This window comes from Leuresthes tenuis, unplaced genomic scaffold, assembly GCF_036924035.1.
Source record: "Leuresthes tenuis unplaced genomic scaffold, fLeuTen1.0.hap1 SCAF_7, whole genome shotgun sequence".
Lineage (NCBI taxonomy): Eukaryota > Metazoa > Chordata > Actinopteri > Atheriniformes > Atherinopsidae > Leuresthes > Leuresthes tenuis.
Window position 1 is genome coordinate 16,156,005 of NW_027325361.1, and position 13,945 is coordinate 16,169,949.

A 13,945-nucleotide genomic window follows, 5' to 3' on the forward strand; every position below is an offset into this window, starting at 1 on the left:
GGAATGCCTTGCCTTGTAAACTGTTAAAATGTGGAGGGAGTTTTGCTGACTACTGGCTGCACAAAGAATTGCCCCTAGGGGATGATCAATTTTACCTTACCTTACTTTACCTTAATTCCTTATCTCATTGTGTTCATCACACTAGCAGATGGTCAGTGATCATAAACTCGACACTCAGGTGCCTCAGTTCTGAGTATATAGTTGGATATGTGTATGAAGGGCATAGAGCATGATCAATAACAGCCTTTGTAGAGCCTTTGTTTTTTTTTATATAACAAAGCATAATACATAGAAAAGCCAAGTCTAACAAATGAGTTTTTGATTTCTTTAGTTTTTGTCATTGATCTTGAATGTGATACCTGTGAATCTATTCATTTTGTTTTTGTTGAGTTGTTGTGTTTGTGTGGCAGGTACTTTTCTGGGGTATCGTACTCAGATTCATCTCTCTGAACCCAAACAACTAAATCATTTTATTGTGTTGGAAGGTCTGTTGAGCCAGTCTGAAAACATCATTTGCAAATGGATTCTATAAGCACTAGATCAATAGGAGTCCTGCAATTTTTCAGATAGATCTCCACCTGCCAGGAACCACACAATGGAAAATTGTAGGGGTTAATTCACTGTATATATATATATATGTATAGTTTCACTGGCTAGTAATGGACTGGCAACATGTCCAGGGTCTACTCCAACAGGTAAATAAATCTAATGAATGTTTCCGTGTTCTGGGAGAGTCTCTTTCTGCCTCTGTTCAGCATTTAAAATTAAAGCCAATTTGTCTTTGGTCCCATTACTTTAGATACAAAGCTGCTGCTTTGTCATCATTTTACATATTGTACTATTGACCCCATAGAGAGCTAGCAGATTAAGTTGTCAAATGTAATGGGTTAGAAAAATAGAACCACCACTGATTACTTGCTTGTCTTTTAAAGAGAAGCTGTAAAAATTGGCTTCAAGAATGATTTACAATCATTAGATCTTTTATTAGGTAAAGCAATTAGTAGGTTCCTCAAATGTTGTAAATTGATTTTGAATGATTTTCATTGAGAGGAAAGAACCTGTCCTATTACAGTCTCTTTTACTATGAGGTGCAGCAATGATCTTCATACAACAATGTGGCTCTTGGTATCAATGACATGTTGCTTCATTTAAGTGTTCAGCATATAAGCGTCAGGGTTTGAACCCAATTACAGAAAAGTGAATATATAATCAGCCCAGATCACATACGCAAAATGTGTAATTATCTTACAGACATATTGTATTAAAATATATAATAGCCTATTAATTAAAAAAAAATTTGTTATTTACACAGACCCTCATTGAGTATCTCAGAAGGGTTTTTACGAGGTTAATTAGATTAGTACGGAGCCCCGCAGAGATTAGACCAACTGTGAATGCTGAATGAATTTTATTGGCACAGAAAATATTTAAAAAGAAATATTTGTAATCCAAATTTAGAGGAAATCCAAAAGTACTTCTTTTTTTTTTTTTTTACAATCCAACAGATTACTTGTTACAAAAATGTCCCAGTGATGTATATTCAGTCACCAACCACATTTTGAAATAGCATGACCCAACTCTGCCACATATAATGTGTTACATGGTACAGTTGAACTACCAGCACTGTCACCAGTTTTCCTATTTCCATTACTGTTTTTTTTTAATCATTAATTTGATCAGTTTGAATCTGATTTAAAAAACTGTTGTAATATAAAACGTTATGTCCCATTTTTTTTCTCACAAAGTCATTACTATGTCAGTGCTACTATGTTACTATCATCATTAACTCAATCGTCTCTTTGATCATTAGTTTCTCTTTCAAGGCTGCCTGTTCAGATATTGACAGTGGACACACAAATGACTTAAAGCAGGCTGATGGATTCAAAGCTTATATGAAAAACAGCTGAGTTGCTCGCCCTGGCGTTGGATTAGCTTTATGCAATCTGTATCTTTTCTTTCCCTGCTCCAGATCACACATTAATTAGAATGTTACCTGTCAGACGGGCTGTAAAACCGTCTACCTTTAGCTTTCTAAAATGGGCTGAACAGCTTTTGGTAGCACATTTGGAAATTAAATGTATCATATGTATGATTGCTCCCTTCCAAACTGGACCATTAAGTACAGCTATGGCAGTGTCATATGATTAATTGTTTTGAGGGGATGTGTTGCATCTTGTCTAATTGGCTCTGATATTTAGTGGGTTGGTAAGATTTTAAATTGACTGTGGAAAGTGAGAGCTAACAACAGGGTTAGCTGAACACATTCTGGTTACACAGAGGATGTCCTCAGGCTTTTGACTGATCACTGAAGCAGAGACTGTTTAAGGGCATATGTTTGGAGCATCATATCTGTTCTATGGCTGTAACACAAGGCTGATGTCTGTATCTGTATATTCTTCTTCTGGTATTTACAACCCATATAGCTTAATTTAGCTATCCATAATGTTATATACATATCAGAAATTATTTGTAACAAAAAATGACAAATGTGAGCCTAACATATCATATGATAAATCCTGATTTGGGTCCCATCTTTAAGAAATAAGCCAGTAACATCTATTCATGATCCAGATGGACCTTAAATAGATAGAACAGAAGGCTTTAACAGTATAAAACATCTGTACATTTCTGTTTGTACTGGAGGGCAGCTGTGGTTCAGGTAGAGGAGCAGCACAAATTGCAGCGTTGGCACTTAAATTCCTGGTCTCTCAACTAGCTGCAGTGTCCTTAGGCCAGCTGGTGTGTGTGTATGTGAGTTAGGAGATGTATGAATGTGCGAATGAGGCAACATTCAGATGGTCAGTGATCAGGTAACAGCACTATAGAAACAGACCAGATAACATCTGATGGTGCTCATTATGGGAAGACGTCTCAAGCAGCTTCCATGTTTCTTGTCTACTGTCAAATAGCTGGGACACAAAGTATCATGAGGATGAATGGACATTTTGAAATGTTCTAATTGCTTTTCTGTTTGTTTACACCTCGGGTCTGCACAGCCTCATCTATATCGTCTTGATGACTTGATTGTTTGTTCCCTCATGTGTTACTTCTTTTTTATTTTTGGTGTCAGAGAGGAGCTGCATCTCGTCACTCATCACGCAGTCTTGTGTTACATTATGGTAATTACATTGAATCTTGAATATCTGATCCAAGCAAATGATCTGTTTGTGATGTCATTGAAGGAAGTCCATCAGCAATAAAGTGTGTTTGTGTGTGTGTGTGTGTGTGTATTACTGTTTCTTCTGCTGTACCCCATCTCATCTCTGCTCCTTTTCCTTCCTGCAGCAGTATGCTGAGATCCTGGGCAGAATTCCCACCATGCTGGAACTGGGCTCCTGTTCGGTCAGCTCTCAGTCTCTGACAGATGACCACAATGCTTTGGGGCTACCTGGACCCCCTGGAGGGCCCGAGTGTCCAACGATTAGTTTGGATCCGAGCATGGGGGCAATGTGTGGTAGCAGCACTACAGTGCACCAGATCCTGCACCCATCCCCAACAGACTGTGAGGGCTGGCAGAAGCATCGTGCAGGACTGGCCGGAGGTTCAAGCTTGTATTCTGAGGCTCACTCCCTTCTGGAGCCCCAAAGTCTGTCTACAAGCTATGACACCCTCTATCTTCCGCACATATCTGGCAGTGCTCCCCCTCTACACCCAAATCGTCTGGGTCTCTCTCTAGATGTGGCCTCAGCTTTTGACGCTGGAGCTGGGATGCTGGGGGTGGATGGAGATCTGGCAGTCAGTCCTAACGTGATCAAGAGAAGGCGCGGTGGCCTGATTGAGCAGAGAGACATTGTCAAAGCCCACCAAGCTCATAAGATACATAGCACACCACAAGCGCGACGCAAGGAGTGGGAGTAAGTATTACCTTTGATATAGTATGACTCCAGGACTCTTTAAATACTGTCTATACATCACAAATTTTTCTCAGGTAATAAGTTTTTTTTGAAAGGTGGAACTCAGAACTGCATGTAGCTGTTATAGCATGAAGAAAAACACTGTTGATGATTGTTAAAAGAAACTGTAAATCAACAAACATAGCTATTTAGTATATTTATTTTTATATTCAATTTATACCCCGTCTTTGGAGTACCATTTCATTATTCAATTCCAGTTGCTTTTTTTTTCTTCTGTAGCTTCAATATAACAAAATGCAATACCCAGCATTGAATTCAAAAGATGGAGTAGCTATGAAACAAAAACAGATCTAATATACTGAAGATTGTTTCTTTTCGTGTTCATTTTGGAAAGACTGGCCCCAGTGGCACTATGTTCAGTGTTCAGTGTTTATTGATCACTCTGTACTGTAAGTAAATGTCACCTGGGACCTAATTTAATTTAGACAGCAGAGGTAAATTTGTAATATTGTTACAAAACCTGATATAATGTTTAGTCATGCTCTTAATGGTGTAGTTCAGGAAATGCTATTTGATTAACAATGGATAATATAAAGAAAAATCCACAGATGCTATCAGATCCCATCAGATTGGTATCTGGGGAGTGTTGTCCCTCTGTGGAAAGCTGCTTGTCAGGGGAGTGGATTTGCCCACACTGTATGGCAGCGAGGGGTGATTGGTCTGCAGAAATGTTTAGGTAGATGTGAAAGTTAAAGCCACGTGAGTCCCACTGAGCAGGTTTTTCCAGCAGAACATTACATTGGATCCAGATGAGAGGTGTTGCTCACCTTACCTGCCAGTGGTCATAATGTTTATGTCATAATGTTATTAGGATAAACAGCCAACAGCAGTATATATTTAATGCTGTACAAATCATTTCTAAAACATGTGACAGCTCAGCCATTCATTCATTTTATATTTAAAATATTCCAGAAGTCACAAGATTTATGAAGACACCGGTTTGATGCTCATTGAGGCAACATTATACTCAACCATAAAGTCTTTTCACTGTGTCTTTGTGCACGTGTGTATGCTCATTCCACATGCTCATTCCACATGCTGAATATGGAAGTGTCTCTATGTGTATGTATTCATTAGCTTCCTGCCCTGTGGTGTGGGGGAAATTTTAGCTGATTATAGCAGTGATGCCCCCCACCCCCCTAGTGCTTTCCTGCTGAAGCTGGGGCTTCACCTGCAGTGGTGTTGTGCACCTCCTGTGCCCCCCACGTACCTTTTACACCACAGGTGCTGAATACCGCATCTTATCCTGAGCTACACCTAAAGAGATGGAGGCTTGTGGGGACTGATGGCAGAGAGTGGGATGTTGGATGGGAGATGGAGAGGTGATGATGTACAATGAATGCAGCAGAGGTGATGAGAAGAAAGAGAATGAATGAGAACTTTTCCTGTGATAATTTGCATTTGATATTTAAGTTCCTGTGACAGTACTGTGCAAGTGGTTGATTAGCAGATAAACAGGCTGGTAGAGATACTTGGCCGTGGACTAGATAACTATTCTTTGCCCTGCCTAATATAATTACCATAATACGTCATGACAGATGTATACTTCAACTTCTAAGAGGACATTGACCACAGTGAGTCAGAATGCATTACAACCATACACATCCACCTCTCATGGCCACTTAGTAGCAAACCCTCTGCTACCTGACAGGAGGATGGAAAATGAGAAGTTCCACGCAAGCCAGTGTGTGCACCTGCTTTGATTTTCAAAGGAAAATAGGCCGATTTCAAGCCAAATTAGTGAACTCTATAATGAGGGGGGAAATGTGTGTTTGTTTGGAGGCATGATCACTCTTTCAAGTCACTTTGGTATGTTGTAAGATAAGTCATCTGCATCTGGTTAGATTGCTATGAAACATTGGGTGGATATTCATAGTGCGCTACTTCTAAAATCATGGTGACCCCTGATGTAACGAACATCAATATCAGCTCAAAAGCTGGCTTTGATCCATACTTTTTGTCAATGATGAGGTCCTAAAATGAAATGGTCAGATTGCCATGAAATTGGCTCTGGACATTCATGACTCCCAGAAGGAAATTCTTAAAGTTAGCGATTCCCTGTTTTTTCAAGTGTCATCATTAGGTCAGAGTTATAAAGATTTGTCATGAATTGTATTGAATATTTTTTCACTCCCTATTTGGCCATCACTTAACCGTCCCCTTAACGCACCCCTGGGACAAATTGGGCTGTATGCAAGATAAGCACTGATCAGAGATCTGCCATGGAGATTCCCATTCTCCAGGAGGATGAAATCTCTTCCCTTTGTGACTTTATTTTGTAGCATGTTTGAGCTACAACAATTTGCTTCCTGCTTTTATGTCCTCATAGGGAGAGCCATTCAGATTTGAGTGTTTATATAAACTGGTCAAAGGTCACAACACAGTCTTAGATCCAAAACAAAGTAGCCATTGAACCTTGGTGAATTGAGAATTTAGGAAACTATTTTTAGTATTTCTGCTTTTTTTGGGCAGCTGAGCTATGTTTTAACCTGGCATTTGTAGATGCGTGTTGTAGATGGGTTTATAGTAGTAGCATAATATAGTTGATAATTTATAGTTGATGTGTGGGGTCAAGATAGCAGCATCCTTTCGGAAGCGCTTTACCAAATTGCGGTGTTTAGGGCTGGCATTAATGCGCCCCTAATGACAGTAATCAGACTGAATCAATCTGGCATTTTGACGATAGGAGGAACAGATGTTGGTCACAAAAATACAATGTCAGCATCAAAAACGTTGCGGTCTCTGATATTTGTGCTCTGTGTTTTAATGGCTGGGAGATTGACAAGGAAAAGGTGACATGATGTGTCGCTTGATCAATATGTCATTTCTATCTTTGAGCCTGTGTCTGATTTTATTTATTTATTTATATGTAAATGTCATGGTTTTTTTTAGGGGAAAAAAATCCCTCTTACATGGAACTGAAAGCACATCTTCTTCTAACTCTAACACATAAAATGAATTGCATTATATTTTATAGTTTATGAGCACAGTCTTATTTGCAACTGGTGGCAATAGCTTTAAGATGAATACAGTTAAGCAAATATTTATCTATGAATTGTGCATATCATATCAAAGTTGTACGTCATTGTTCGGTCTCATGTCAGTGTTTCAGACAGAAGTCTACTTTACAGAATAGTCTCACTGAAGAAATTACCAATAAAAGAGGAGCTGTTTTCTGTGCAGCATAGTGGTTCATTTAAATGCTGGAAACCAGAGATTCGAGGCAGTTAGAGCCATTGAACTACTGGCAGCATATGTTACCATCCATGAGTCATTAAACTGAACTTGGAAATTGAGACAGAGCAGACTTCTGCGAGTGTAGCAACACTGTAAGCACGAGGCCAGTTTCCATGTGACAGCACTTAACATGTTCTAGGAACAAGTTATAGTCCTCATCTGTAAGGCAGATTGTGTATGCGTTTACTGAAAGGTTGTATTTTGAGTCTTTGATTGGTGACGATTTTCATTCTTATGGGTCCACAGATGTCCCACTTGCATTTGTGTGTTTCTTATCTTTCTTCTTCTTTGTAGAGCCTCTCCATCCAAGGGCTATTACACACTCTTCAGCTCTGACAGCACATATTTACAGCAAAGGGATGCAAGATGAATGGGACTGAAGAGGATCTGTGCAGTGCTGATATACAAAGGCAGTGTTGAACTAATTCTCTTTGACTGAACTAGACTTCAGTACTTACTAAAGCATTCTCTCTGTGATAAGAGGCTGCAAATAAGAGTAAAATGTAGTTTTGTTTTGTTCTATTCTTTGCACACAGAAAGGTAAACATGTACTATGAACGTCAGCAATTATGTGTTGAAGTTCATTTTTAAAAGTTTTCCTAAAAGCATTGCCTCATGTACTGTGCGGGGTTGGAAAGTGAATGCATTATTTCATTTGGTTTGCATTGGACTGAGTTCATGATGTGAGCTGGAACCATAAGGGCTTTCATGTAAAACAAGGACCATTTCCAAAGAAATCATTGATATCACCAGGCAAACACAGCAGATTCCAACCAGTTTTGAAGCTGAAATTACAGCATGCTGTTCTCATATCCTGTCTCAGATTTTATGCTTCACATCAGAGCAATTTTGTTTTGAAATTAACTTTTGAAGTAAAATCATGTGTTTACTCTTGTCCCCAAACTTATTACACTGTGCAGTCATCATAGTTTATAGTTTTCCATGACTCAATTTGCTTTATGCTGTCATGGGCCACGGCTGGTGTGCTGACCAACAAATTCCACACATTTAAAAATCTTCACAGTGAAGTCACATTAAGGGATGTCAGATCAACAGTTCATGTAATACTTCACAGGATTTCTGTTCGGGAAATGCTGCTGTTCTCTGTAGTCACAGATAAAAGATGAAGACACCAACACATCGTCACAGCTGGAGGCATTGTGTGTGTAAGTTTTGTTATCAGAAGTTATCTTTGCATAGCTGTAAACCTCATCCACGTTGGTAGTATTCTTGGCAGGGGTGTTCACAGGCCAGGGTAAACTGTGTGTGATCCATATTTCTTGTGATCTTGGTCTGAGAGGACTACACTAGGTGTGTCTCTGGCCATCCATAAGGCGTGCACCCGACTCACAGCTGCAGTTGGAAAATTGCCTGTTTACGGCAGCGTCAAAGTTTGGTTCAAGCACAAGCCTCATTATTTATCCACCAGCAGACAGTACAGGGAGGTTCTTGGGTTTTTATTTTAGTTGAAGTCTATGTGAAGCAGCTTGTGTGTAAGACTATGATCAAATACCCTGATTTGTAGCCCTGCTACTGGCAGCGATGTAACAGTGGTATGGTGAAAGGGTTGTCTAAACAAGGTTGTTCTGGCATAGCTGAACAAAACAAAATCAAACAAAGAAAAAAGAGAGAAAGAAAAGTTCGAAACATGTTTTGTGAGGAGGAATAGTAGGAACAATGTAGTGAATGTATTCTAATTTAAAATATTTTCACCACTTTGTCTGACTATCAGAAAGCCTTTTCTGATGGTGAACCAAACAAGACGTGAGGCTGCATGTCCTTTTGTGTTCCCCAGTTATACTTCCCTTTTAGATATTATCAGTCATTTTAAACAGGTGAAATACACTGAAATTGCTAGTGTACTGCAGTTTTGATGTGCTAGTTTGACAATGATTTATTGTGTGATTTTTGTGATTTGACATGAATTCAGGTCCAAAGTAAACCCTTTAAAACGGCAGTCCAGTGACTCTTCTGTTCTACAGTGTAAAAGATAGACGCTCAAAGGTGAGTTTTGGATGACAGAAATGCAAACTCACAGATGGCTGTTTAACAAAGAAAAGAAGATGTATTTTAAAAAAGAAACGACCAAAAGTGATGCATGGCAGGAAATCCAAAGCACTCCTAAGTAAATAGATTTTTTTTTTTTTAAACAGTTGCAAACTAAGAATATTTACATGAAAGGGGTCATCAAGTGATGAAAGGTGTGGGGCAATTAGGTAAGTAAATACAGGTAAGGAACTAAAGATAGGAAGGGCACAAACAAAATGTTTTCATATGAAACAGGAAGTAAACATCTTAAAATGAAAACCTGCAATAAAAAGAAATGGTACAGATAAAAAAAGAGAAACAAATCCACAACCACAGCCCATGACACTGACAGCAAGGTAAAGCAGTGAAAATCTTTTGAAAGCTTCATATACTGGCTTGGCAGCAAGTACGAGTAAGTAAGTAGGAGAAACATTAGATGCATTTCCATTTTGGAGTCACACTTATAAGATATAAACAAGAAAAGATTAATGGAAACAGTAGAAATGAAAATAAAAACTTTAGAAAAAAAAGTTCCTATGTTTCCTTTTTCAAAGAAGACATTATACATTGTAGGCTGAATGGAAACAGCTTTGTGAATTTTCTGAAAGTAACAGAACTCACCAGCTGATTCTGGCGTGATCAGGCATACAACTCACATGACCGACTGATGTCTTCCCAGATATGATGTGAATTCCAAGATAGTCACAGAGATTAAAGTAATTCCTCCCTAATTGTTTTGTCCTCCTTGAGGTTAGTTTGTGGTTAGGGCATCTACTTCTTTAACTGAATTGCAGCACAGAGTAATGTAAACCACATCATTTTGGTCTAGTTTTGTATTCACTTCAAATTTAATGTCAAAATGTCATGTTCTTTTCATTTTACTTTTCAGAAGAGTCCTTCACATTTGTTTAGGCTGTGAAGGGAAACTCATCTATTGACATAATTTCTTGTGTCAGTCTGTTTGTATCTCTCTGTGTTTGTCTGCCCACAAAGCATTAGCTTGGAGAGAGCGGCTGCACTTTGCTGCCTCAGAGGCTCTCACGCATCAGTTAATTTTCAACATGCAGAACTCTGGGGTAACATGGATACGCACGGGGGAAAACATAAGTATTTTAAAAGGCTAGTCTGTCTGCTGCTCGTTTGTGCATACACTTTTGTCTCTCAAAAAAATCAGGGAAAATGTGAGTTTGCTAACAGATGTAATACTAGGCAGCAAATGATAAAAACTAAATGTCATGAAAACCTGTTGCTCATTCATACCACTTTCATTCCCGTTTGAAGGACTCCACCTGTTTTTGTGCTGGGAACTACTGTTACCAACTTAATTTCAATTGGATGAAAGTGGATTATTTTTGTAAAGGTCATCACAACTTCCCCCATCAGTGTTTTACCAGTAAAGGGTCAACGCTTTATCGGGCCTGAACCTTTCTAATTGCATCAACACACAGCTGAGAATCTGTCACTCCCTGTATCGGTCTCCCTCTCCTTCATTATTGTCTCCCTGTCAGTTTCAGAAAGACACCCCAGTGCAGTGTAAATGTCAGAGCTGTTTGTCACAACTGAATTATTAATGATGACATGCTGAAAAGCTATTTTCTTCCCCACAAAACCATGAGTCTGTCAAACAGACTGCAGAAAGCTTTTCATTGGTTTTTACTGAGACTGGCTCTCAAATGCATTTGAAAGTTCTATTTTTTTTGTACAATGACAATCTGTCTATCTAGAATAGAGAAGGTGGTGTTACTGAGAGAGAATAAAGTTTGTACACTCACACTCTACAGCACAGGTTTCAGCTCTTTCAGCTGGCATGCTTGTTTTATAGCTCCATTGAAGCTATAAGATGAACAAACCCTGCAATCATCCTCTTACTCATCCTCCCTACTTTGTTTCCCTCTTTGCCACCTATGTCCCTGTGTTGTTTTTACAAGCTGACAGTGCTGATGACCATCACATAGATAGAGGGAGATTGTGAGCTTCAAAGTTGTGTGATTTGTCTTGAGATGATGCTGTCTAAATATTGCTTTGGGGTGCGAAACAATGGCAGTGCATTGATGAGAGAGACAATGGGTTCAGCAAAACACAGATTCAGACTGAAGTGGTTGAAATCTACTTGACTCTTGAGTTTATATAAAGTTGAATAAAAAAGTAATGTTTTGTTGCGGAGTTCTAAGCTTTTGATGATGGAAGACTTGGCAAAGACTGCTAAAATGAGTTTAAGTGTTTCTAAATACTTTTGACACATAACTGTAACAACTTCAGTTCAGTTATAGCTCGAGGTCTCTGTTGCGTCATCCCTCTCTCTCTCTCTGTCCCAGTGTTCTTGTCAATCTTAGCTGTCACTGTCAGTGAAAGGGGAAAAAAAAGTCTAATCTCCTGAAAAAACAAGACTAAGGCAACACTTTGGCACAGTGCTGCTTTGGCGTCAGCGTGTGACATACTCACAGCAGTGCTAATATGCAGGTGTAATAGGTTAGCTACAGCAGCAGGCATTTTGCCATCAGAAAAGCATTGGTCAAACTGTAATTTTGATTATACGATGATGGCCAGAGATTAAAAAAACAAAAAAAAACAAACAGAGATCCCCACAGTGTCTATCATGTGGGGGCATGAATGCCACATTTCATTACAATCCACTGACATATCATTTAAAGACACAAATCCTAACATCATGGTGACACCAGATGAAAAATCAGATGATTCACAAAGTCAGTATAATTCATTATCAAGGATCCTACCTTTGTGATCTATGTTTACTTCGGAAGGTGAAAACTTTGAAAAATGATACCTTCAGTATATCTGCACTATTTAAAAAAAAATATCTAACAATATTTGTGTATGTATTTTAGCTTATACCACAGCCAAAGTGGTGAACAAACTCTTAAATCTTCCCCTCTGTTGTGACTAAACTCTAAAGTCACACAGAACACATGGCCTATATTTCTCCTACACACAGAAGATTGTGTTGATGTCCCCATTTCTTGTCCACTATTATTTCAGTACAGCAGATCCTGAATTGTTACCGCCATACATCTCTGCAGGCTCATGCCCTGCTTTGCTGAAGAAAGCTACATCTCCTGAGGGAATTCTCCATAAAATATGGCCTCTGGTCCTCCAATTTAACACCACGTGACAGCAGCATGCCCCCTAGTTTACCATTGCATATTTACATTCATATGGGCTTGGGCACTTGTGCACACACTTATAGCCCACGTGTGGCTCTGTGTTAGAGTACATATGTTTTTTAGGCTCTAGCATAGATCAAAATGTATCATCTGCTTCATAATCAGTGACCACTGAAGTGCTAAAAGATCACTGACTCAAAGCAATGTTTTTGGGTCTTTACATTTGAACTGAAGTGCGTGTGCTCTATCTGTCATAGCTGTCTGGGAAAATATTTTTAAAAAATTACAGAGGCTGATAAACATAAATCCAAGTTACTCAGAACAGACTGAACATTGATTAAGCAATCACATATATATTGATCTGGGTGTTTCTTCTATCACCTTTATATGCTTTATGATCAGTTAAACTTGATGGTGCCCACTTTCTCTCTTAGTGCAGCGATTAATTAATCAGAGACGCTAACTGGCTTTAATTGTTCTGTTGAATATAAAAGCACTTTGTGCTGACCTCCCACACTACCCTGTGATATTGAAACCATTTTGCACAGGAAGAAACATAAACCCGTTGTTCCAGCGGTTGTACTTAAACACGGACAGATAAGTGACACATTTACTGCCCCTTTTATAACAGAAACATCGTAAAATGAGGGTGGAGGTGATTTGTGCCCTGAATGTCCATGTTGACTGTCAGAATGTAAAAGGCCATGTAATGAATATAAAAATCCAGTCGGACTTTTTGACTTTTTTTCTATTTCTATAATAAATGTATTCATCTTGCATTTAAAAAACAGAACAATTTCTTGAAAATTGAATTGGTTCTTGATGGTTTTTAGAACAAAGCTTTACTATTTACTATATGTTCATCCATGGTGGTGGTGTGTTTGTGTGTTGTGTGCATACATGCTGTCACCATAGCTGTCATGAGCTCCTCTGGACATTAAAGTCCTCACACCTTGAGGAGGATCAATGTGCTCCCCGTCACAGACCTTGAATTCACATCCCATTCGTTTATTCAAAGCTTCAGATTTAAATATCAAAGATGATTGTGCTGTGCTCTGTGAGTTCAATGCTGTTAGCTAACTGAAGCAAATCCTACCTTTGTAGTCCAACTGGATTTTCTCTCAGTTGTTGATGCTTTCAAGCCAAATTGGGCTTAGCAGGCAGCCTTAGCTATCTCTAAATTGCCTTTTTGGCCCTTGTTTTTAGATTACAATTGAGTGATAAGTTTGGTAGGATGCGGTTAGCATTGATATCTACAGATTAGAGACTACTGTGAAGGGAAACAAGTCAGAGACACCTGAAGTGCATGCAAGAGATATTCATCACATCCAACTGCCCTGTAAAATCAGAGGGAGCCCAAGTGTTGCTGCTGCATGACTTATGTTGCACCAGAAGGGAGTAGTTCTGATAAATGGGGAGAAGGGTGCTGGGTAAGCAAACAGAATCATCATCAATATGCTGTGTAGCAGGAAACTGAGTCTCCAGCGTCATCACTCTGACCTCTAGTGGAGCTGCTGAAGACTGCTCACTGCACAGACAGATTCATGCAAACAGTCATGAGACAAATGGATGGTGTTTTTGCCTGTGGGGCAAACATTTGTTAGAAACTGGTAAATACGTTGGGAGAGGCCTGAAAATTCAGCT

At 39.0% G+C, this 13,945-nt stretch overlaps 1 protein-coding gene across 2 annotated transcripts in view; it reads left to right on the plus strand.

Annotated features, from left to right (window-relative positions):
* The window catches only part of LOC140311933 (uncharacterized), a 34,135-nt gene that overhangs the window by 6,566 nt on the left and 13,624 nt on the right, over window positions 1-13,945 (plus strand). Inside the window, exon 2 of one of the 2 annotated variants that reach the window (XM_072389542.1) lies at window positions 3,286-3,854. In XM_072389542.1, coding sequence (XP_072245643.1) covers window positions 3,319-3,854 — 536 coding nt within the window. In that variant the 5' untranslated portion in view covers window positions 3,286-3,318. The remainder of the gene's footprint in view (window positions 1-3,285; window positions 3,855-13,945) is intronic. The other variant, XM_072389543.1, reaches the window with a different exon arrangement.